A 22,849-nucleotide genomic window follows, 5' to 3' on the forward strand; every position below is an offset into this window, starting at 1 on the left:
AGGCTGTCACCCATACACATGCACACACCCAATGCCTACAGTAACCGACTGCCATCAACTAACCAAATGCACACTGCCCATCGTACAACACTCCTGTAGTCATTATAATGGTGTACATAACATGTGTTGTTAGAGTAAAGCAGCCAAATCAACATAAGATGAAGATGCACTCACACACTGTCCCTCCAATTAGACACCCACACATTCACTATCCTTTAAACATGGCACATATATCGGTCAAACAAAACACAAATCAAAAAACAAATCAAGTCATGCAGTGTGTTTCATGGTCGGCTATGTTAGTTATGGTAAATTGCCACAGCTGGAAACAAACTAGCACCCTACTACCATGAGAGGAACTCTCCGGGTCTGTGGAGAGGGGGAAGGTTTGGACTGGGACTAGGAATCTGTTTGTCTGGTTATCTGTCTCTCCACTATCTGTTCATCTGTCTGTCTCCAGGTATAGTCTGGCTGGTGGCTGGTGTGGACAAACTGGTTTGTGTGAGAACAGTTGGAAGGGCATGAGGGGAGCAGGGAGTGGGGGTGAATTACTTGTCAGGGCCTGTCATTGAGCTGGTCTCTGGGTGGGGTCCAGAGTCTTAATAGATTGTCAACAAGATTAACTCCTACATACACAGGTCAGGTCAGTTTGTTTATTGACCACTGCAGCTATGTGTTTGTATTCTTACTCGCCTGTTCAGTAGAAATGTGATCTTTGTGTGTGTGTGTTGTTGCTTGTGTAAGGCCCCTGTCAGGTTTCTATGTTACTTTATGAAATATGTTACTTTATCAAAGTGTTTGTTCCGTCCTTGGTGTGTCCTTTGTCAAAGAACCATAATCAGACACAGGAAAGCAAAGTGGCACCAAGAAGAAGAGGCAAAGTGGGGGAGGGGAGGAGGAGAGAGAGAAGGGGTGGAAGAGTACAGCCCTGTTGCCCCAGCCCGGGCAGAACTGAGTGCAGGAGAAGGGGAAGGGAGGTGGGGGGTTAATTACAGGGGCCCAGTAAGAGAGAGAGAGGGGCCTGTAATCAGCCTGCCCTGAGGAAGGAATGCTGCTCATCTTCTCATGTAATTACTGCCATTTAAACAGCCCCTGCTCCCAAACACTCAGTCCACTGTACTAGCACCACAATCTCTCTCTCTTTTTCTTTCTCTATCTCTTCCTCTCTCTGTCTCTCACACTCTTTCTTTCTTTCTTTTTTCCTGTTGTTCTCTCACTCATTTACTCTCTCTCTCTCTCTCTCTCTCTCTCTCTCACTCACTCACTCACTCACTCACACATCTATAAACACCTTCACACACACACACACACACACACACACTTTGAAAAGTACATTACAGAAGATCAGTGGATGCATGTGGAAAACGGGGGAGACGGGAGAGAAACTGGTGTCTAGTTGCTGTGTGCACCATGGTGATCCGTGTGTGGACTGCAGGCCTCTTGAGGAGCTGGTTCAGTGTGACTGCATGTCATGGCAACCAGCCACACTGGGCTCATCAAGCAGCTGCACAGCGGCAGAGCAGACAAGTAGTGGCGCCCGACAGTAAAACACACACACACCCATACTGGCACTTACACAAACATCCCTAGCTAACCACACGCCCATGCAAAGACACATATGAAAAAACGTGCTTGCTCACACATGCGCACACTTACACACACAAAATCACGTTCAGTCACATTGTGCCTTGTCTGAGCTTGACCTCCATGTGATGACATTGTACTAGACTGGTTGATCTATGCTGGGAACACCAATATTGTGAAGCTCTCCATCTTGCTTCCCTCTCTGTTTCTCTGATAGTGATTGATGGAGGTAGTTGTGTGTCCAAGTTCCCATGCAGTGGGTGGTCGGATGGGCTCACACATGCGTCCGCATATACATGCACACCACACACACACAAACACAGGGACACACATCCACATCACTAGGAAACGTATTAAAGGGTTGTGATGAAAGGACTTAGTAGGGGGTGGCGCCCCCTACCTCCAACGTTTTGAAGTGCAGATTCACCCTTGATGAGGAACACAATGGATTTACTACGCCCACACTTATAGTCACACTCACCCACACATACTCACATAAACGCAAATATCCTCACAATATTTGCATATGCAAGCCTATACTGGATGCAAAAGCACAGTGTTTACAGGTATGACTGTATACATGCTTGGTTATCTGAACATGGCATCAACCTTGTACACCATATTATGAGAACGTCCGTCCACTTATCAGTTTCAAAAACACCAACTGTCACTATGACTTATGCACACATGCCAACACTATCTAAGGCTGTCTAGTACGATTAGCTGTGTGTGTGTGCGTGTGTGTGTGTGTGGCTAATTAAGTGAAATCACCAAAAGTTGGGGGAGAGAGTGTGTCCAGTAGGAATGGACATGCCACAACTAATTAAGGTGTTACTCAGTAACCTACCTTAGAGGAGTGTTAAATCTAATTGTTAAAAACACCCTATTTCACAGGTGTGTGTTTGTGTATTTGCCTGCTCACAGGTTAGTGAAGGTTGCCAACTTGTGTACGTGTGACTCTTCAAGTGTATGTATGTGTGTGGGGGGGGGTTAAGTGTGTGTGTGTGTGCATCCCTAGGCTCTCTTCCTGTCACCCAGACACACTAGATGGACGAGCGAAGCATTTCTGTCACTCTGTATCTCCATCACCTGCTTGGCCCTCTCCTCTCCCAATCTGCTCTCTTGCCCCCCTGCCACCTTGCCACCTTACTCATCCGCGCACACGCACACAGACACACAAACTCTGAGTATCAACATAATCGCCGATTCTCGCACTGCGTATGCCCTAACAGACTCATACACAAAGGGGGGGTCTCACACTTGACCGAAATAGTTCCACCGCAGGCGTCCTTGTTATGTTCAAGGCAATCAAAGGCGTGACATTTCCACTGCTGTGACGAGCACCCAAGCCACCCTTAACGGGTCTGTACCGCGTGTGAATGTGTGTGTCTGCGTGTGAATGTGTGTGTCTGCGTGTGTTTTTGTTTACAGCACATAGGTGACATTGTGTGTAGCTGTGTGTGTGATTGTATACAGTATGTAGGTGTGATTTTGTGTGTGACTTTTATCTCAGATGTGATAACTTCCAACCTGTTAAACTGAGTGTGGGGGGGAGGGTGGGGGGGGGGGCGAGCAATGAGGTGTTGAGGAAATGATAAACTGGGGAGGCAAAGGAAGAGAAGGCAGAGGCAGAGAGGCACAGAAATGGAAAAGATGGACAGAGCTGAAGAGGATGCAAAGAGTGATATATTAGTGTGACCTGGCCAGGTGCAGGGATCGGTGTGTGTGTGTGAGGAACGTATTGCCAGGTGCAGCGAGCAGGGTGTGTGCAGTCAGACGAATGAGCGGCACCACGACTCCTCTCGCTCCGTCTGCCTTTATTGGTGTGAAGAGGAGAGAGGACGCTGTGAAGTCCAACCTGGCGACCCCTTCCCTAGACATGTCTTTGCATACCCAGATCTACCTCCACACACACTTTGATCTTGCCAAGCTGCTTCTTTCTTCACTATCATCTCACTTATTTTGCCTCACTACCAAATCGCTCCCCTCAATTTCTTAGCTTCGCACCCTCTTATGCCGGTGTTCTTCTATAATCATAAATCTCTGACTAATCTTGCTCTCCTCCTCTCTTGCTCTTTCTCTCCCTCTTTCCCCCTCACTATCTTTCTTTCTCTCTCCTTCTCTCCCTCTCTTTCTCCTGCCTCCTTTCTATCTGTCAGGGTGTGAGGTGGGGTAGGACCCAAATGCACGAGAGTACGCAGCCATGTCAAAAACAAAGGGTTTATTACTGGAAAAGCCTGGGACACAGAAAGGGTACTCACACGACACAGGTAGTAAGATTTAGACTGGACACAAAACAGGAACCTAAATACAGAACCAAACGACACACAGGTGGACACAATGATGCTAACGAGAAGTTGAAGACAATGACAGGGAAACACTAGGGCAGGGCAAAAAACTGAAACCAGGGGGGCACGGCTGTGGCCGTGACACTATCTCTCTTTCTACTTGTCTTTCCCACGCCCTTTCTATCTTTCTCATTCTTTCTCTCGATTCTCTATCTCTCTCCCTCTCTCCCCCTCACTCCTGGTATGTTAGTAGCTGTGTTGAAGCTGATGAGGATGAGGTCACTGAATATCAATCATGTACTTTAATTGTCCTTTAAGGAAGGCAAGGAGAGACTCTCCCTCTATCCATCTCTGTCTCGACAGCACAGTGTGTGTTTATGTGTGTGTGTATACATGTGTGTGTGTGTGTGTGTGTGTATATGTGTGTGTGTGTGTACAGTGTCCATGCCTCACAGCTCACATACCGGAATGAGAGATTGTGGTGGATGAAAATTCATGATAATTCCTGGCTAAACAGAATTAAGTGTCATTGTTGTTATCGGTGCGTCCGTCTCAGAAAGCTTAGTGAATCATCTGTGATGAGTAGCTGAGGGTCACGACCCCATCTCTGGCGTTATCTATCGTAGCTCCAGCTTGGGTGTGTGTGTATTGTGTGTGTGTTTAAGTTGATGAAATAGCATTTGAAGTAGACTGGAGCTGGAGTGCAGCGTGCCCAGCTGGCAGGCTATAGGAGGCTGGTGAGAGGAAGCAGAAACTCACAGCCTCATTAGACACTCCACTGGAAGGAGAGGAGGAGGAGGAAGAGACACACTCATATCTTTGTTTGGTTTTCTCCTCTGAGACTGCTCAAGACTCGACAAGAACAAACTGATGGCATGGGATCTCTCTGGACACATCCTGTCTGTACCATCTGCATCTTTATCTTCTCTCTCACTGTGTGTGTGTGTCTCTCTGTGTGTGTTTGTGTGTATGCTTGTGCTTGTGTGTGTGTTGAGGGTTTGGAAGCGGGGGGCTGTTTCACAAGGGGGGATTAACAATGACTAACTCTGTAAGGTAATGTGGACAAAAGTATAGATGCTCGAGACTCCACTTTGGCTTGAGGCACTAGGGAACAAAAATCAAGAGAGAGAGACAGAGAGACAGAGCACTGTTACGAAAGACAATATTTACAGATGAAGCAACACTGTTGTTAACCTTGTTACTCACTGGTCATTAGAGACCAACACCATTACACAGAGAGTGACAAATATGAGGTCACTACAATGTGTGTGTGTGTGGGTGTATGTGTGAGAGAGTTTGTGTGTTTACTCCGGGTTGGCTAACTTGACGACACCCATAATTCTGTGAGCCTGCACAAATACCCTGTTTTACTGTTGTACAATCTAGCATGTGTGTTTTTCTTTGCTTGCTTTGTCATCTTCTGTGTGTGTGATGGTATGTTTATGTTTAACAGAAAAGAATGGTGAGCTGCTGTCTGTCATTAGTGTAATAAAAGAGTTGCGGAGCCTTTACATGGCCCCTTGTCTTTCAAGGCTCTTCCATTCCACACAAATTGCTGGCTGCTGGGGCCCAAAGGATGTTTGTCTGCCTGCCTGTCTGTCTGTTGGCCTGCCTGCCTGCCTGCCTGCTCTAAAACATTGTAAACCCTTAGTTCTGTTATCCCCAAGAGTGGAGGAAAGCTTTGTCAGTTCCCAGCGGCGTTTTAATTAAACTGTGTCTGCCTTGCTGGCACACCAAAGATACACGCATACACACACACACAAATATCAACACAAACACAAAGTACTCCTCCTATTCTGTCTCCACCGCTGTTTCGACAATGTGTCTTCTCCGCCTCTCTCTCTCTCTTTCCTTTTATCTCTCTTTCCCTCTTTCTCCATGTTTATCTCTCTGTGCCTACGCTCCAGCTCACAGAGTGACAGGCTGTGTTTTTCACTGTGTGTTTGAGCAAAGTGATCAATGCTGGACAAAGGCAAGGACAGAAAGAGAAACACAATTGGTTATTGACAGAGTACTCAAAGCCTGAAAGACTGAAGGCGACAGCTTAGAGAAGGGACAGTGTTGGGGAGGGAGAGAAAGGTAAACAGAAAGAGACCCTCAAAAAACTCAAAGGGAACAACAGTGGGATTGATGCACAATAGAAAGGTTACATCTTGAAGTTTGACATGTTATCATTTTCAAAGATGTGTCATATTAAAATAATATGAGTTTGTGCGTGTGTGTGTTTGGCCTGTCCTTTCTCAGGACGAGAGAGGACACTGCTGTGTTTGTTCCTGTGTGTGTTGTGTGTGTGATAGGCTGAGATAAATTGAGAGTGACAGGTCCACTGGATGCCCTCTGGACTTGAAGCCCCTGCCCTCTACTTCTGTCCTCCTGCCCCCTCCATTTTTCTTTATTTTGTTATTGTCCTCCTCTCCCTCCATCCTGTCCTTCTATCGTCCTGTTATCTCCTCTTCTCCTCCTACCCCAGGACCAGAGCTGAGTGCCTCTCTGGCTTCTGGCCCTGCTAGGCCTGTCCTTCGCCGCGCTGGTTCACATGCCACCCAGTGATCTGCCCCTGGAGAGCAGCTGTTCTTGTCTGTTATTAATGACTGTTCTCTAAGAACTGTTTACAACAAAGAGCCTCCTGATCACAATCTCACAATCTTCAGACTCTTTGCATAGTGCTGCTGGTGTGTTTCTGTGTGTGTGTGTCTAATACCATATTGGCATTAGCAGACATGAGGATGTGGTCTCCATCTCTTTGCTCTCCCTCCTGTCCTGCATCTTATATTTATTGACCTTGGATAAGTTTACTGGCAGCAGCAAATTGACCAAACGACCAGAGGCCCAATGAGGTGGAGAGGGATGGCTGAAGGACATGAGAAGGTGTTGAGAGTTAATATTGTGTGAGAGACCAATACTCAATACATCTGTCAAGCTTCAGACAGTGACTGATGAAGACTTGCAACCTGAATAGGGTTTCGAGTTTATTTTGGTGTGTACTTGCAAGATGTGTGAAATGCTTAAAAGTTTGTTTTTGACCGAAATATGTTTAATGGTCAAATATGATGCGTCCTGGGTCCTGGGTCCAGCTTTAAGGACTATCTGTGAGAAAAGTATGAGCTTGTGTGTCCCTCTTTCTCTCGGTGGAGCTTCTAAGAGGAAAATATCATAGGAGGAAAATGTCAGGCCTAATGTGTGATCACTGAGCCTGTCACAGGTCCCCTTGTCCCCAGACACCCACTGAGACATGCCCCCCTGTGTGTGTCCCCAGACACGCACACACTCTAGAAAGACCTAACCCATGGTAGGGGCTGGCTGAAGCAGACCCCTGAGACCAGAGGGGAGCTCAAATGTCAACAGACCCCCCCCCCCCCCCTCCACACACAAGCAAAATGCCAACACCTCAAAAGGTCTTCTCAAAACACACTTGCATGCGTTTTCTACTCACTCGCACATACACCACACACACCACCCCAACAAAAGCGTGTTCTTCTTTGTGATGTCTCGCATACCATCCCTCTGGCACACACATCTGCTGCTACATTGCATACACTCTTAGACATACACTCCTTTTCAGGTGCCTGACCGTGTGGTTATTTGTGTTTCAGAGAGCAGTGACTACAGTGAGGTCCTCCCAGACTCGTTCCCCTCGGCTCCAGCAGAACCGCTCCCAGAGTTCCAGCTGGAGCCTGAGGATGCCTTCATAGTGAAGAACCGCCCGGTCCAGCTACGATGCCGAGCTGCTCCGGCCACCCAGATCTACTTCAAGTGCAACGGAGAGTGGGTCAACCAGAATGACCATGTGACCAGGGAGAGCCTGGACCAAGTCACAGGTACGACCAAGCCAGTCATAAATAACACACATTACACTAAGAAACACAAACATTCCAAACTTCCCTTACAACCAACACCCCACGACAATTAGCTCACATAGACGATAGACATTCAAGTGGATTTTGCATAATTATGGTTTCTTACATGATTATTAAAGGACTATGCATAAACATTCACTTCTCATCTCTCTCTGACATTCTCATTCTCTCTCTCTCTCTTTCTCCCCATCTCTCTTTGTTTTTCTATTTCCTCATCTCTTCCTCTCCCATTGCCTTCTTTCTCTGCTTCCCCTCTCCCCCCATCTGTCTGTCTGTTTGTCTGTCTGTCTCTCTCTCTCTCTCTCTCTCTCTCTCTCTCTCTCTCTCTCTCTCTCTCTCTCTCTCTCTCTCTCTTTCTCTCTGTCTGTCTGTCTGTCTGTCTGTCTGTCTGTCTGTCTCTCTCTCTCTCTCTCTCTCTCTCTCTCTCTTTCTCTCTCTTTCTCTCTCTTTCTCTCTCTTTCTCTCTCTCTCTCTCTCTCTCGGAAACCCAGGTCTAGTTGTGAGGGAGGTGGACATCTCAGTGTCCAGGACCCAGGTAGAGGAGTTGTTTGGCCTGGAGGACTACTGGTGCCAGTGTGTGGCCTGGAGCTCTGCTGGCACAACCAAGAGCACCCGTGCATACGTCCGCATCGCATGTCAGTACCTCACCACTGTGTGTGTGTTTGTATATGCATGTGCTTGAATTCATGTATGCACATGCAGTTTTTGGTGTCAGACCTGGGTACCATTGGTAATACTTTCAATGATTTATCTGTTCTCGAGGGTGCGTGTCTGTTGTGTTGTATCAGGGGACTATTCCTTAAGAATGCTCCCTCCCTCCAGACACTTCAGGCAGCCTAATGCTAAAGTAGGATTTTTCCAATTCAACTTTTCTCCCAGGGCTGTGTGCTTGTGTGCATGCACACATATCACTATTTATTTATTTTCCATAGGTCTATTTTTGCATGTGTGTTCTCCACAGTGCATCATCTCCACACAAGTTTCTCCCATGGGCATGTGTGTGTGTGTTGTGCATGGTGACTGACAGAGTGCATGTTTATAAGGAAATGCAGCTAAACACTGGGCAGAGGCTATTCTTGGCTGCACCCACACGTCCCTCCCAGGGCGTGACAGCAGATGACTGGCTGAGACAGGGAGGGTGTCAGTCAGACTGTCACTAACCCCCGGCTCTCTACACCCCCCTCACCCCCCACAGACCTACGGAAGAACTTTGAGCAGGAGCCCCTGGGCAGGGAGGTGCGGCTGGATCAGGAGGTGCTACTCCAGTGTCGCCCCCCAGAGGGCATGCCACCTGCTGAGGTACCCCAGCTTCATCATTCCTCTTTGTCCTCATCATCTTCCCCCTCTTTACTCTGATCCCGATAAGCTTGTCATGTGTGTGTGTGTGTGTATGAGTGTGTGTGAGTGACAGACATGATATTCATATCTCCCTCAGCAAATATATCTCCAGTGCTCTGCAAATGTCAGAGGGACTTAGGAGCACTGCAAGCACAGAATGAATTGACGGATTACTCTTTGTGTTTATTTACTGTCCTGTGTGGGTTTGTTTGTGTGTTTGTGTACGTGTTTTGTTTTGTCTGTTTTGTGTTCGCTTGTGTGTATGTCTTTCCTGTAATGTCTCTCGCAGGTGGACTGGCTGAAGAATGAGGATACTATCGACCTGGCTCTGGATTCCAACTTCCTGATGACCATTGACCATGACCTCATCATCAAGCAGGCTCGCCTGTCCGATACTGCAAACTACACATGCGTAGCCCGCAACGTGGTGGCCAAGCGACGAAGCAGCACGGCCACCCTTATCGTCTACGGTAACACACATGCATAAGCTCAGCATCAGGGGGCTTCATTTGGGGGGCTGTATTACAGAGATGAGTTTCCGGTTTTTCTTTCCACTAATTGGCTATATCCTCTGTCAGTCAGCGGAGGCTGGTCCTCTTGGACCGAATGGTCAGAATGTAACACACGCTGTGGGCGGGGCTGGCAAAGACGAACGCGCAGCTGCACCAATCCTGCTCCACTCAATGGAGGAACCTTCTGTGAGGGCCCACCCTTTCAGAGAGTAACCTGCACCACCCTCTGTCCAGGTGAGAATCAACACACACATCAACACACACACACACACACACAGAACTAACATATGACCCCCTTCAGCCAAGACAAAGGTCTTGTTGATGCATAGGGAGCCAGTCAGAGGTGGATTTGTTACGTGAACTTATGAAATCTTCACTGTGACCTCCGCCCCTCTGCCCCCTCCTATCCAGTTGACGGGGGCTGGACGGAGTGGGCTAAGTGGTCGGCCTGTGGGACGGAGTGTACTCACTGGCGCAGCCGCGAATGCCAGGCCCCTCCTCCTCGAAATGGGGGCCACCACTGCAGTGGGAGCATGATGGAAAGCAAGAACTGCACCGAGGGCCTGTGCACACGCAGTGAGTCACCTGACCTCACACAGAGCAGCCAATTGGTAAATTAGAGTAGACTAGCATCCAATCAGATATCAGCATGACAAGCCAGAAATCTGATTGCAGTTCAGCATTAGCCCCAGATACTCTTCCTAGGGGAAAGGGGGTCTGAAAAAGCCCTCATGTAGTCAGTAGACTGGCACACACAAAGGCTTTTGGTGGTAGAAATTAGCCTCCTAGAGAGGAGAAGAGAAAAGTGTCCAGATTAAAAGAGTGCAGATAGAGGAGCTCAACAAAGGTGTGGTAAAGAGACCAGAGAGTTGGGAAGTGTGCATGACACGAGCAAGTACAGGAATTAACAGAGGGGAGAGCATATGAGAGTGAGTCAGATCCAGCCTGACACCCAATGTGCAACCCGTGATGAGCTGGGCGGAATCCAGCTGACAGCGTATTAGACTCTCCGAGACGCACACATCTTTGTGCTCCAACACTCAATACATGCACGGAAACTCGACAAACACAGACACACACACACTCACACTGTCCACAGGAGTCCTCTACTTGTTGAGACAAACACACACTCACAGTGTGTGTGGATGCACACAAAATACGTCCTGTACACACTCTTCTCTCACAAAGCAGGGAGGAATACAGGCCTAAAGCTCACACACACTGATGCAGCTGCACAGGAGTGTTGTCTGTTGTTCCTTTGTGCTGGAGGCCCTGTGGAGAGTCCAGTGGAGACACTACAGCACTTGTAGCAGCTTGGAGTCTAGAAGAAAACTACTGCCTAAGTAGCTGGATTAACTGCTTTACTGTTCATTCGTCACTGTAATCACACTCACAATCACAATCAACTTGACCTTTCTCTCATTCATTAATTTACTAGCACAGGCCAGGCTGTGTGTATTTGTACAAAAATCCATAGGCCTACTTCAACAGAAATTACATTAAATAGGGTGTAAACTTTTTTTTTCTTATTTTATCTTGGCTCATTTTGGACTTCAGTACAGTGGGTTCCTTTTTATTGCATACTGTATTCATAGGCTTTGTGACCACCTTTTTTGCATTTTCCTTATGTTGCTATTACATTCATTTGCATTTCTACATACATTTTTATGTTCTTTCTTTTCTTCCTTCTCTTGTTGTTTCTGTTCAAACAGATAAAAAGGTTTCTATTGAACATGCAAGCCATCGTAAGTTCACCACTTCATAATTTCCCTCCCACTGCCCACTATTCATCCACTTCCTGCATAGTTGTCTGTATATGTTAGTATGTGTGTGTTAGTGTGTGTGTGTGTTTCTGTAGACACAGATGAGGAGTCATAGCATGGCACATGACTGTGTCCTGTTTTGTGTCGTCTCACAAGGAGGTCATTTCAAACACACCTCTGTCCCTGTCTATCCTGGTTAGGACTGCTGTCACATCCTGAGCTGTGTGTCGTTTATTAGACTAACATACGTCTGCCAACCAGCTCCCATTTGGTTTCCTCCTTCACAGAAAGCCAGCTAACCTAAATAAACAGTGGTTTGAAGATACACAAACACTAGAAAGAGAATAATTAATGCCATCACATGAAAAACCGAAATCAAACGCAAATCCATCCATCCTAAATGAGTAGTCGGGACTTGTACTGTGCAAGCTTTATTTATATTGCAGTGTAGTCGACGCTCCTTATTATTCACATACAAGGATCTACTGGGTATATATATATAAAAAAGGTGAATTATTTTAACTTTCTACAATTTCAACAGATTTAAAATCGGGACCACGTTATCAATATTCTAGAGTTTACCGTCGGGGTGATGCTAGTTGTGACTAGCTGAATGTGACAGGGGAGCGGGCCGAGCCGGCCCCAGTAATGCACCTAATTCTCCATTGTTCCCTCTTTGGTAATAAGTGCGGACGGCTGTCGGATTCGCTTCCGTTGTGCCACGTGAGCGTGCAAGCTCTCTTTTCCTCCTCTCGGCCAGGCCGCCTCTGGCTCTCAGCACCCTCCCCAAGTTTTCCTTGTACTCCATGTACTTTTTTGCTCTTGCCTCTCTGTATTTTCCCATCCTTCCTGTCTCCTAACTTGTTTTCATTTCTCTAGCCCTCCTGGGTCCTTCTCTCAAACAACAGTGTTTATTCCTTTCTCCTCTGTCCAGCCTACATCCTTCCATTCTTCCTCTACTGTATTGGTCCTCTTTTTCCAACTACCCGAGTGGCCCCCTCCCCTCCCCTTGCTCATGTTCCATCAATTGCTCATCTTTCCACTAGTATGAGGAAGTGGGATAGGTAGAGGAGTTGAGTAGTGTGTGTTGTTGTGTGTCTGCTACCCAGTCAGATACAATCAACCAGCAGAAGAGAGCGGGGAGGGAGTTGGGGTAGGCAGCAGGTCAGGTTAATGCCCCCTCACCCACCCCCCCTCGCCACAGTTTTTTTGTGAAGAACTTCCCCTGCAGGTCAGACTAATGTGTGATCATTACCACTGTTTTGTAGAGCCCCATGGGGTAATGGACTTGGAGAGGAAATGGGAATGTAGCATTGATTTTACAACAAAGTTAGAATTAAATAGATCTTTTTTTAAAGGCTACAGTTGTTATGTGCATCACAAACAACCCTGTCCTCTTGTGATTCCCTGATTTTAATTATTTATGTACTTGGGAATGTGTGTGTGGATTTGTACGTTTATACACATATAGCTGCCACTCCGTCCTCTGTCAGATTTGCATCCAGATTTGTGTGTGTGTGTGTGTATATATATATCGTTGTGGAAAACCTAACCCTACTTATTTGCCCTCCCCCAGCTTTGGAGCCTGGCATGGGTGTGGCGGTGTATGCTGGCCTGGTGGGGGCGCTGTTGCTGTGCGGCGTACTGGTGCTGTGTGTGGGCATACTGGCATACCAACGCAGGTGCCGCCACCTCCACGGTGACATCACAGACTCTTCCTCTGCCCTCACAGCGGCCTTCCATCCCGGCAACTACAAGCCTCCCAGACAGGGTAGGGAGCTCTCATGTTTCTGCTTTTAAATGGCTTCTGCAATGCTCTGATTTGCCTGATCGTTCCTCTTTTGTCTGTAGTGTTCTTAATTTGTCCATCCTTGTGGTGGGGGGTTCTGTACCCTATATGTCACTATATGTGTTTTTTTATTATCTCTATTCTATTACCCTAACCATCCTAAGTTTATTGATGGCACCAATCCTTTGTAGCAACTGTGTTTCTTATGATCTTGTTACCAGACAACATATAAATAGGTCTCTCACACTTTCTCTCTTTCTTTTTTCATCTGTCTCTTTCATCTCTCTCTCTCTCTTTCTGTCTCCCCCTCCAGACAACCCCCACCTCCTGCACCCTTCAGCGCCCCCAGACTTGACTGCCACCGCGGGACCCTTCCGTGGGCCCCTTTTCTCCCTGCAGCAGGGGGCCAATGACAGCCCCCACAAGATCCCCATGACCACCTCTCCCCTGCTGGATCCTCTGCCCAGCCTGAAGATTAAGGTGTACAACTCCTCCACACTGTCCTCCCTGGAGCTTCCCCCCTCGGGGGGCTCCTCTGATGGGGAGATCCTGAGCCTGAAGATGGTGGGCACGGTGGGCAGGGACAGGGAGCACCATGGGCAGACACTGTCCAGAGAGCCTGGACACAGCACCAGCGCCACCCTTGGTCATCTCGGTGGACGCCTCACCATCCCCAACACAGGTAATGTGAAGGCCTGTTCAGTTAAACACAGACAATGTAACACACTGGAACACACACGCAACAGCAAATGGAGGTGCCTTCTAATGGTGGTTCATAGTAATCAGTGTAATCTGCTAATTTCTTTCTCTCTCCCTCTGTCTCTCTCGTTCTCACACACACACCTTTAGGTGTGAGTCTGCTAATTCCACCAGGAACCATTCCTCAGGGGAAGTTTTACGAGATGTACTTGATAATCAGCAAGTGGGAGAAAACAACGTAAGCCAGCATCGAAGACTCCCTTTCTCCAAGCTTTCTCAGAAGGAATAACGTTGGGGACAAAATTACATTCACCATCAAAATCACTATCATTTAGAAGTATCTGGTCTTTTGTTCTGAGGTTTTAGTTCATGGATCGTCAGGAAAAGTTACAGTTATGTGGGTTTCTAACCAAAGAGAACAAATCCTAAGTTGAATTCAGAATTGCTGTGCAAGCAAGTTTAAAGCTGTGATTCAGCCTGCAAAAAGACTGTCCCCCCTACTTTGACGATCTGAAACGCAAGTATCAAAACGCAAAGCGCAAGTAACTTTGTGGGCGTGACTTCAGCTTGGTTGTTATTTTGCCGGCGGGATAAATGACTTTGCGCCTGGCGCAAATCTAAAAAGGGTTGGTCTGAAGTAGCTACATTACTAATGGGTGTGGTTTGGGCGTAACGTGCAATAAACCAATCAGAGCATCATCTCACATTCCCTTTAAGAGCAGCGCTTGTTCCATAGCGAATTGCTATTATAACGACGGATTTGCCAGGCGCACGCCAGCGGTTCACAGCCGAGGAGATCGACGTTGTCGTCAGGGCCGTAAAATATAGAGAAGTGACATTGTATGAGAAAGGCAGAGCAGTTTTCTCATTGCACTGAATTGCCCACTCATGCTACTCATTCAAATTATTATTCTTATTTTTATATGTATATATATATTTTTTTTAATTGTTATATTTTAAAAATGTTTAGTTCTTAGAATTAGTTTAAGTAATGTACTTAATTTATACCAGCATATGTTTATTGTTTGCACCTTCCTACCACAGCAAATCGCGTATTTGTGTAACATAAGCTTCATGGCGAATAAACCGAATTCTGATTCTGATGGGCATGGGAGAAGAAACCTAACCAAATTAGCTTCGGTTAAACAGTCATGGGAGGAAATTGCCACCGTTGTTACAAATGAAGTTCACATACATAGAAATTTCTTATGAAAATCTTTTTATAATCATTGAAGAAATGTAACACGCCATAAATCAAAACAAAGTAACTTAGCTTCGCAGAAAGAAGACCCTGGCCTCGCCAGCAGTGCGCACGGACCAAGCTTGCGCCCTTAAAATAGCATCTGAATATTACGCCATTGACTTTAAACCACGTTTTTCCCGGTCAGTGGCGGAATTGTTTTTCGGAAACTGCAAAATAGCACCAGGGAACGTTTGCGCCGGAACACGCCTCCTTTTTCGCTGAACCGCCCACGGGAGCGCAAAGTCATTTCGACGTGCGTCTGTGGAGGGAAAAGTCGGCTTTGCGTCGAGTGCAAACTAGGAATGACACTTGCGTCGTTGACTAAGTCAATTGCGCTGGGTGCAAGATAGGGCCCTGTATCTGTTCTGTTACATTCTTCCTGTAGAATTTATTTTTTCTTTCTTCTTACAGTATGTGTGATTGTGAGGTAATTAGCATTACCTAAATGTCAATCTCAGTTGGGATCCTTACCTTTAAGTCTAATTGATAGAGAAGCCAAAAATTGCCATTGTCATGTTGTTCTCCTTGTGTGTAGGCTCCCGTCGGAGGGCAGTCAAACAGTGCTCAGCCCCATAGTGAGCTGTGGACCATCGGGGATGCTGCTGAGCCGGCCTGTGGTTCTCACACTGCCACACTGCGCCCAGCTGGACACCCCTACCCCAGACTGGATCCTCACCCTCAAGACCCAGACACATCAGGGGGCCTGGGAGGTGAGGAGTAGTTGGGGAGGGGGGGGGGGGGGATCTGGATCCTATATCAATGTGATCTCTTTTCTCCTATCCTGATTTTCAACACTGCTAAATACAAACAACCAAAACATTACTTCATCAAATCTGGTGAGTTGTTTCATATATTAGTCAAGTGTGCAGTGGGCTGTCTGTTGATGCTGTGCTTCTGCCCCTTGCCTAAAGGAGGTGCTTACGGTGGGGGAGGAGACCCTGTCATCGCCCTGCTACCTGCAACTGGAGGAGGAGAGCTGCCACGTGCTGTTGGAGCAGCTTGGCACCTACGGCCTGGTGGGCCAATCCGCCCCACCCCAGTCTGCCTGCAAGCGTCTGCAGCTGGCCCTGTTTGCCCCCAGAGCCCCCTGCCTCTCCCTGGACTACAGCCTGCGCATCTACTGCATCCAGGACACCCCCCATGCACTCAAGGTAACCCCCCCTCTTCCCTTTCTTGTGTCATATTTTCCTCACTCGTTTTATGTTTCTATTTCCGGCTGGTCATCCCTCTCCCTGTGTTTCTGTTCACATCTGGACCCACATGCCCCTTATATCCCCCCTCTCTCTTTTTTTTACATAGGAGGTTTTGGAACTGGAGAAGAGTCTAGGTGGAGTTCTGCTGGAGGACCCCAAGTACCTCATGTTCAAAGACAGCTACCACAACCTGCGGCTGTCCATCCATGACATCCCACACTCCCACTGGAGGAGCAAGCTGTTGGCAAAGTACCAGGTCAGAAACCCAACATCATTGCCACGCCAATTCTCTCTGTAAAACATAAATGAATAAAACATCTCTGTAAACGAGTTTACATCCCAGTCATGACAAGTCAGACATATTACAAATTACCCCAAACCTAAAACAAATGAATTAACTTGTCAATGGCTTTCGTCACTTGATTTATGACCCCAGCTATTTGGGCTTGTGTTTTGGGGTTTTCTAGGAGATCCCCTTCTACCACATTTGGAGTGGCAGCCAGAGGCCTCTCCACTGCACCTTCAGTCTAGAGCGAGGCAGCCTGGCGGTGTCCCAGCTCGCCTGCAAGATTTGCGTCCGGCAGGTGGAGGGAGAAGGGCAGATCTTCCAGCTGAACACAGACATCCAGGAGGTACTTGGGAGGTTGGGATTAGAGGGGGAAGGGGGGGGGGGGAAGTGAAAATGAAGCCACCACCAATTTATGTACAAGGAAAGGAGCATCAACAGTATGTCCCAGACCTCTCTTGGTTTCCAAAAGCTTGCCTTCTCCTCCCCACTTTTTAGACCCTGCCACCACACTCGCCCATGCCCTCGGGAGGCATTTGCCTGCCCTCCTCCCAGGTGGGCCCCTATGCCTTTCGCCTGCCTGCCACCATCCGCCACAAGATTTGTGCCAGTCTCGACGCCCCTAGTGCCCGCGGATGTGACTGGAGACTACTGGCACATAGCTTGGGGTTCGACAGGTCAGAACCAACCTCAGACATGGATTGTTTGTTTTTATCTTTTTTTTGGGGGGGGGGGGGGGGGGGGGGGGGTGCTTGTGTGTGAAAATGTTTTGTACTCTGTGTTGTTTGTCTGTATCATCTGTATGTAAGTATCTAAATAAAGTACCGGCAGAGAGCCCTTATTGTTATATTCCTTTATCTCGACACTAACTTTCACCTCATTCCTTTCCCCTGCCTCTCTCAGGTATCTCAACTACTTTGCAACAAAACCCAGCCCCACAGGTGTTCTGCTGGACCTATGGGAGGCCTGTCACCAAGGTGACGCAGACCTAGTCTCTCTAGCGACCGCACTCGAAGACATGGGCAAGAGTGAGGTGCTGGTCGTCATGACAACAGATGGGGATTGCTGATTGGTCAAGTGAAAACAGAACAAAGAGAGCACATCTGCCATCATGAAGAAAATACCAATACTTGCCTATATATGCACAAAGAAACTAGGACCCTACACAGCTCCTAGAGAGCATTTCTGTCATATCCACCTCTCTATTACCTCTGCCTCATCTCCTCTCCAAGCTTTCCCATCAGTTCCTCCACACCCTCACCACACTGGGCTACCTGTGACACTCACTACCCAGGCCTGTCTTCAGAGCAATGTGGCACATTTTGTGTAGGTGAAGACGGGTGGAGTTGCAATGAGGTGTAAAATATTGGCATACAACCATCCCAGTGTCGTATGTGCAGTGCAAATTGCATTCTTCAGAAGAAGAAAAACCAATAAATGTGGCTTGTTTGTACATAAACACAATGCTTGAGGATTCTCGCACAACAATCCAAGCAATCATACATCAAAGCACACACATGCACGTACAGGCACGCCCGCACTTCTGTCTGCAGACATACTCGAAGCCCAGTGTGAAAGTGCATGATTAAACACCCTCTCACCTCATGGATTGGGCTTTGTTTCCTAGCGACCAGCCCATATTTGAGGTCCCCATTGTCATGGTGTGTTTGCAGCTAGCGACAGGATGTGTACCTGTCTGCAACCCCTCAGGCTACTGGCAGACACATACACAGGGACAGACTCACAGACTGCCCTCTTGCCAACTCTGACAGATATTATCCTCATAATTATGGTGTGACTGACGACAAATCATATCAGGAATGGTTTTGAGTTTGAAGTTCTAATTTGGTTGGATTTGGGGGTGGAGTATGATGGATTGTATGAGGACAGAGGTGTTTATGGATAGGTGTGGCAGGTGATCAAGACTGATTATTGATAATGTACCCCAGGATGCCTCAAAGTCTTGTTAGAACAGTTAGCTTCTCAGAAGGTCTCTCTCCTTTCTTGTATCTCTCCTTCTCCTTGAATCCTTCTCTCCTGTCTTTCTGCTCGGCCTTTAATCTGTTCCGATTCAGAATACACAGCAGGAGAGCCCTCTGTCCACCCTTAAAAGTTTCCTTTAGGGAACGCTCTTTTAAGTTATTATCCATATTTGTGGATCTGTTCTTTTTCACTGTCATTTGTGTCATTGCTGTTATGATCAAGACATGAACTCTGTTTTTTAAAGTTGTTCTTGATTACCGAGGTACAATGTTGCTTGGTTTTTGATGATGCTGGAGGAGCTAGCCTGGGAGAGGTGGAACAGTGGAAGGCTGCAGAAACAAATGATTATTTTCAAATGTGTGTATTTACTTGATTTATCAGACATAATATGTAAAATAACATTGGCTGTGGTAAGACAACCTCTGTTATCATGTTGACAGTCAGCAGTGCTGCCAGATAATAATGATTTGGCTTGTCGGCAGATTAATCTTGCCTTGTGTTGACCTGGTAGCAATGGAGCATAAATCCTTACCTCAAGTTTTCTAAACTGTATTTCAACCCCTTTTCTCTTCCTATATGCCCCACGTGTCTCTTTCTCTCTGTCTGTGTAACTCTTATTTAGCTTATTCTGTTCCTCAATGCGTCTTACTGATTGTTTCCCTTTTACATAGCTGCCTGCTTTGTGGTCAGGGTCATCAAGCTACTTGCATTGTCAATATTGTTATTTCAGTTATTGTCAGACAGCCTACATTTGTTTTAACTCTCTTTGTATCTTTGATGTCTGGTTTTTGGCCCTTGAAGCAAAAAATAGTGTTCAACTCCATGATTGCAAATCCAAAACAAATACATGGCAGTATCTCATCTTTCCTCCCCAGCTATCCGTCACTGTATGAATGAATTAAAAACGGTGTGTGTGTGCTTGATTGAGATATGTCTGCCATCTTTTTAAGTACTATGCAAGTACAAAATGACAGTGAATTATCAAATCTTCTTTGTTTCCTGGAAACAGTGAGATGCAAGGATGCAGGCAGACAGGGTTAAATTGATAATGTGTCACACCTGGTGATTGAACAAAGTGCAAAGTAATGGAAACTGATAATTCTCTAAGTAGCTCTCTTGTGTGTAATGTGTGAGCTCCAAATGGATACGAAGTCTGGGCTGACATATGATTACTGTAATCCCTGCTCAGTAAAGCACAGCCTGAGAAGTGAAATGCTAATATTGAGGATGATGATGATGATGATTACAGTGATGATGAAGAATATTATGTCCTTCAGCATTGTGACCCTACAGAGAGAGTTCTGGGTCACAATCATTGAACCTCCTTGAACAATGGATGCTATCGCACTACCCGCTTCTCCCAACCTGTTTGATACAGAGACTGGTTATCATTACAGAACAATAACAATAAGTTTGATGTTTCCTCTGGGTCTGAATCCTACCAGACATGACCCACTTGAGTCATGCCTCAGAACCGGACTACATGCCTTTGATTTCAGGCTGTTCATGTTGTTTTTACAAAAAAAATGAATTCAGAGACAAAAACTGATTTGCTTCACTCTGTAAACTACCATTTGTAAATAAACGTCTAGCCTTCTTACCTGTTACAAAATATAATTTTTATGCAATAAATTATATTTCCTAGTTTAACTATATCCCTGTGTCATGTCTGGAGAAGTTGGAAGAGTGTTAACCAGTAGTGATGTGTAACACGTCAACGCTCAGAGTGACTTTGTTATCCTGCTCCACAACAGTGATGTTCATCTGTAGCCCAAAGCACCTCAAACCAGTGAGCAGTGTGTTGAGGCTGGATGGTCGTAACTTGTAAGCTGCTTAGCTTACACCCAAATGTAGAATCCACTTTTCTTCAAATGTTTCTAACAGACATCAACAAGCTAAGGTTTGTGTCATTTCATTATCAAATGAAATGTTTAATATTCAGGGCTACACATGTCTGTGAGGATTTGGGTAACCCCTCACCAGAATTAGCAATATTGCAGTGCCCTCTAGTGGTGAATGTCAAAGTGTTCTTGCATCATTGTAACAGTTACAGTTGTTAAAGACATAAACTGTGATAGCATTATGCCCAAGATGACAGTTGAACGCTTTATTGACTTTGATAATCACTGGCTTCAAAAATAAAGCCACGACCATTGCCTGGAAAGAAGAGTATTTTTATTTATTTTAATTTTGATCCCCATTAACTTCAACAAAAACAAAGACAAAATAAAATGACAACCAACACTAATTAAAATCACACTATATTAACAAACCAAAAAGTCAATGCAAACCAAATAAAGCAATCAGAGGTTCTGCAGTCTCAAAATATAATTGCTGTAGGGGATATAATCATTAATAAACTTTTTTTAGATCGCTTACCAACTACTAATACATGTTTATTAAATACATACAAGTTTAAGTATATATATGTATATATATGTATATCACAAAGTGTGCATGAAAACCAGCGTACACAAGCTTTTTGTGCGTACACAACGTTTATACATGAGGCCCCTGGACTTTTTAGGACATTAGAATTTAGATGTAAATTTGTATAAAATATAGTATATATATATATATATATATATATATATATATATATACTATATATTATACAAATTTAAACGTTGTGTACGCACAAAAAGCTATTCTATATATATAGAGAATTTACATGTACATTTGTATAATATATATTATATATATATATATATATAATATATATTATACAAATGTACATGTAAATTCTATATATATATATACTATATATTATACAAATTTACATCTAAATTCTAATGAGTATCACAACTCCTGTATAATCTGCTTTGACACATTCAGTTCTGCTGCAGTGCACATTCAGTCTGTTTAGATAGATAAGATAGATAAGATAGAACTTTATTGCCACACAACAATGTTGGTGGTATTCTTTTGTCATAAGTAGCTCAGTCCAGTAAGGAGGGTAAGGAGGGGGGGATAGGGATAGGAAAAAAAAAAAAAAAAAGTCCAGGGGCTTCATGTAGTATAAACGTTGTGTACGCACAAAAAACTTGTGTACGCTGGTTTTCATGCACACTTTGTGTTGTATAAAGATTTACTTGAAAATGAATTGGAAGCCGACGCTCCACGCCGCTCCGCTCTGCTATTTAATCCGCCACCACTTAATAACTTCTGTTAATATTGAGGGTGTCAAACGAACAACAAAATCCCTCAGGTCACGCTAACCCTATAGCTGCCATTCTGTTACGATGCGCCACCACTCGTTTCTTCATTTAAAGTTTTAGATCGGAACATTTCTTCTTCACCTCAATTTCTCCACCTCTGTTGTCAGAACTTAAATCTCACATTCACCGTAATTCTTCGAATAAACGTTGCAGCGTTTGTTAAATAACGTTCATTTTTTTGTGCAGCGATTATTGGAGTGCGGCGTTTATTCGAAGAAATACGTAATTGAGACAAATAAATGACCTCAGGAGCGCATGTATAGTCCATCTGCATATTCATTTATGGGAGGAGGCAAGGCGGAGTCAGTGGCTCGTTCACGTGCGGTCATTCTCACGTTGATTGTGATTTATAAAGGAAAGGTGCGCAGGACCTGGTACAACCGGTTTTATACATGCTAATATTTCTGTGCGTAGGTTGCCTACTTTTCGAGTTTTGGCCGTACGCAATCTTCTGGTATGAAAGCTGCGCAATCCTTTATACATGAGGCCCCAGGTCAGCTTTGGTTTAGGAGTCTGATAGCAGAGGGGAAGAAGCTGTTGAGACGCGTCGTTCCAGCTTGCATATATCTGTAGCGTCTTCCAGAAGGCAGAAGTTACAATAGGGCCGCTTTCTGAACCGGGCGATGATATCGGAGGGGGGTTGTTGTGTACAAGGCCTGATTAACCGTTGGAGCAACTGGGCACTTGCCCAGGGGCACATGACATCTAAGCAAGGGTGGACTGGGGGGGGGAGAAATGGCCCGGGAATTATATTGTCAGACCGGCCCACTCAAAACAAGGCGCGTGAGAAGGGTGAACCTGCAGAGCCAGAGACCCCGGAGAGATGCAGTTTCAGGACCACAGTTTCAGGACCGCAGTTCAAGGACCCTCGTTTTATCTGACAGCGCCACGTAACGAATGGGATAACCATGGACCGGAACAAGATCATATTTTCCTGCAGTAGTCTCTCATTGAAGGATGAAGTTATATGGAAGTTGGTATGGAGGTCTAGGTGGAGTGAAATGGAGGGGATGGAGTGATATGGAGGGGTGATTGTCATTGTTTGACAATTATTCAAAATAAACAATGTATATCTTGAATCTGCCCTGAGAGTCAA

The 22,849-nt window shown here is 45.8% G+C and overlaps 1 protein-coding gene across 1 annotated transcript in view; it reads left to right on the forward strand.

Annotated features, from left to right (window-relative positions):
• The window catches only part of unc5b (unc-5 netrin receptor B), a 42,530-nt gene extending 22,345 nt beyond the window's left edge, over nucleotides 1-20,185 (forward strand). The window contains exons 2-17 of the mRNA XM_084710277.1: nucleotides 7,466-7,690; nucleotides 8,221-8,364; nucleotides 8,925-9,028; nucleotides 9,357-9,537; nucleotides 9,646-9,813; nucleotides 9,991-10,155; nucleotides 11,292-11,324; nucleotides 12,919-13,113; nucleotides 13,445-13,813; nucleotides 13,981-14,068; nucleotides 15,609-15,783; nucleotides 15,985-16,224; nucleotides 16,373-16,522; nucleotides 16,734-16,898; nucleotides 17,051-17,229; nucleotides 17,456-20,185. Of these exons, the coding sequence (XP_084566403.1) occupies nucleotides 7,466-7,690; nucleotides 8,221-8,364; nucleotides 8,925-9,028; nucleotides 9,357-9,537; nucleotides 9,646-9,813; nucleotides 9,991-10,155; nucleotides 11,292-11,324; nucleotides 12,919-13,113; nucleotides 13,445-13,813; nucleotides 13,981-14,068; nucleotides 15,609-15,783; nucleotides 15,985-16,224; nucleotides 16,373-16,522; nucleotides 16,734-16,898; nucleotides 17,051-17,229; nucleotides 17,456-17,621 (2,747 nt within the window). The 3' untranslated portion in view covers nucleotides 17,622-20,185. The remainder of the gene's footprint in view (nucleotides 1-7,465; nucleotides 7,691-8,220; nucleotides 8,365-8,924; nucleotides 9,029-9,356; nucleotides 9,538-9,645; nucleotides 9,814-9,990; nucleotides 10,156-11,291; nucleotides 11,325-12,918; nucleotides 13,114-13,444; nucleotides 13,814-13,980; nucleotides 14,069-15,608; nucleotides 15,784-15,984; nucleotides 16,225-16,372; nucleotides 16,523-16,733; nucleotides 16,899-17,050; nucleotides 17,230-17,455) is intronic.
• The last annotated feature ends 2,664 nt before the right edge of the window (nucleotides 20,186-22,849 follow it).

This window comes from Hypomesus nipponensis, chromosome 11, assembly GCF_054491055.1.
Source record: "Hypomesus nipponensis isolate SF chromosome 11, ASM5449105v1, whole genome shotgun sequence".
Classification (NCBI taxonomy): domain Eukaryota; kingdom Metazoa; phylum Chordata; class Actinopteri; order Osmeriformes; family Osmeridae; genus Hypomesus; species Hypomesus nipponensis.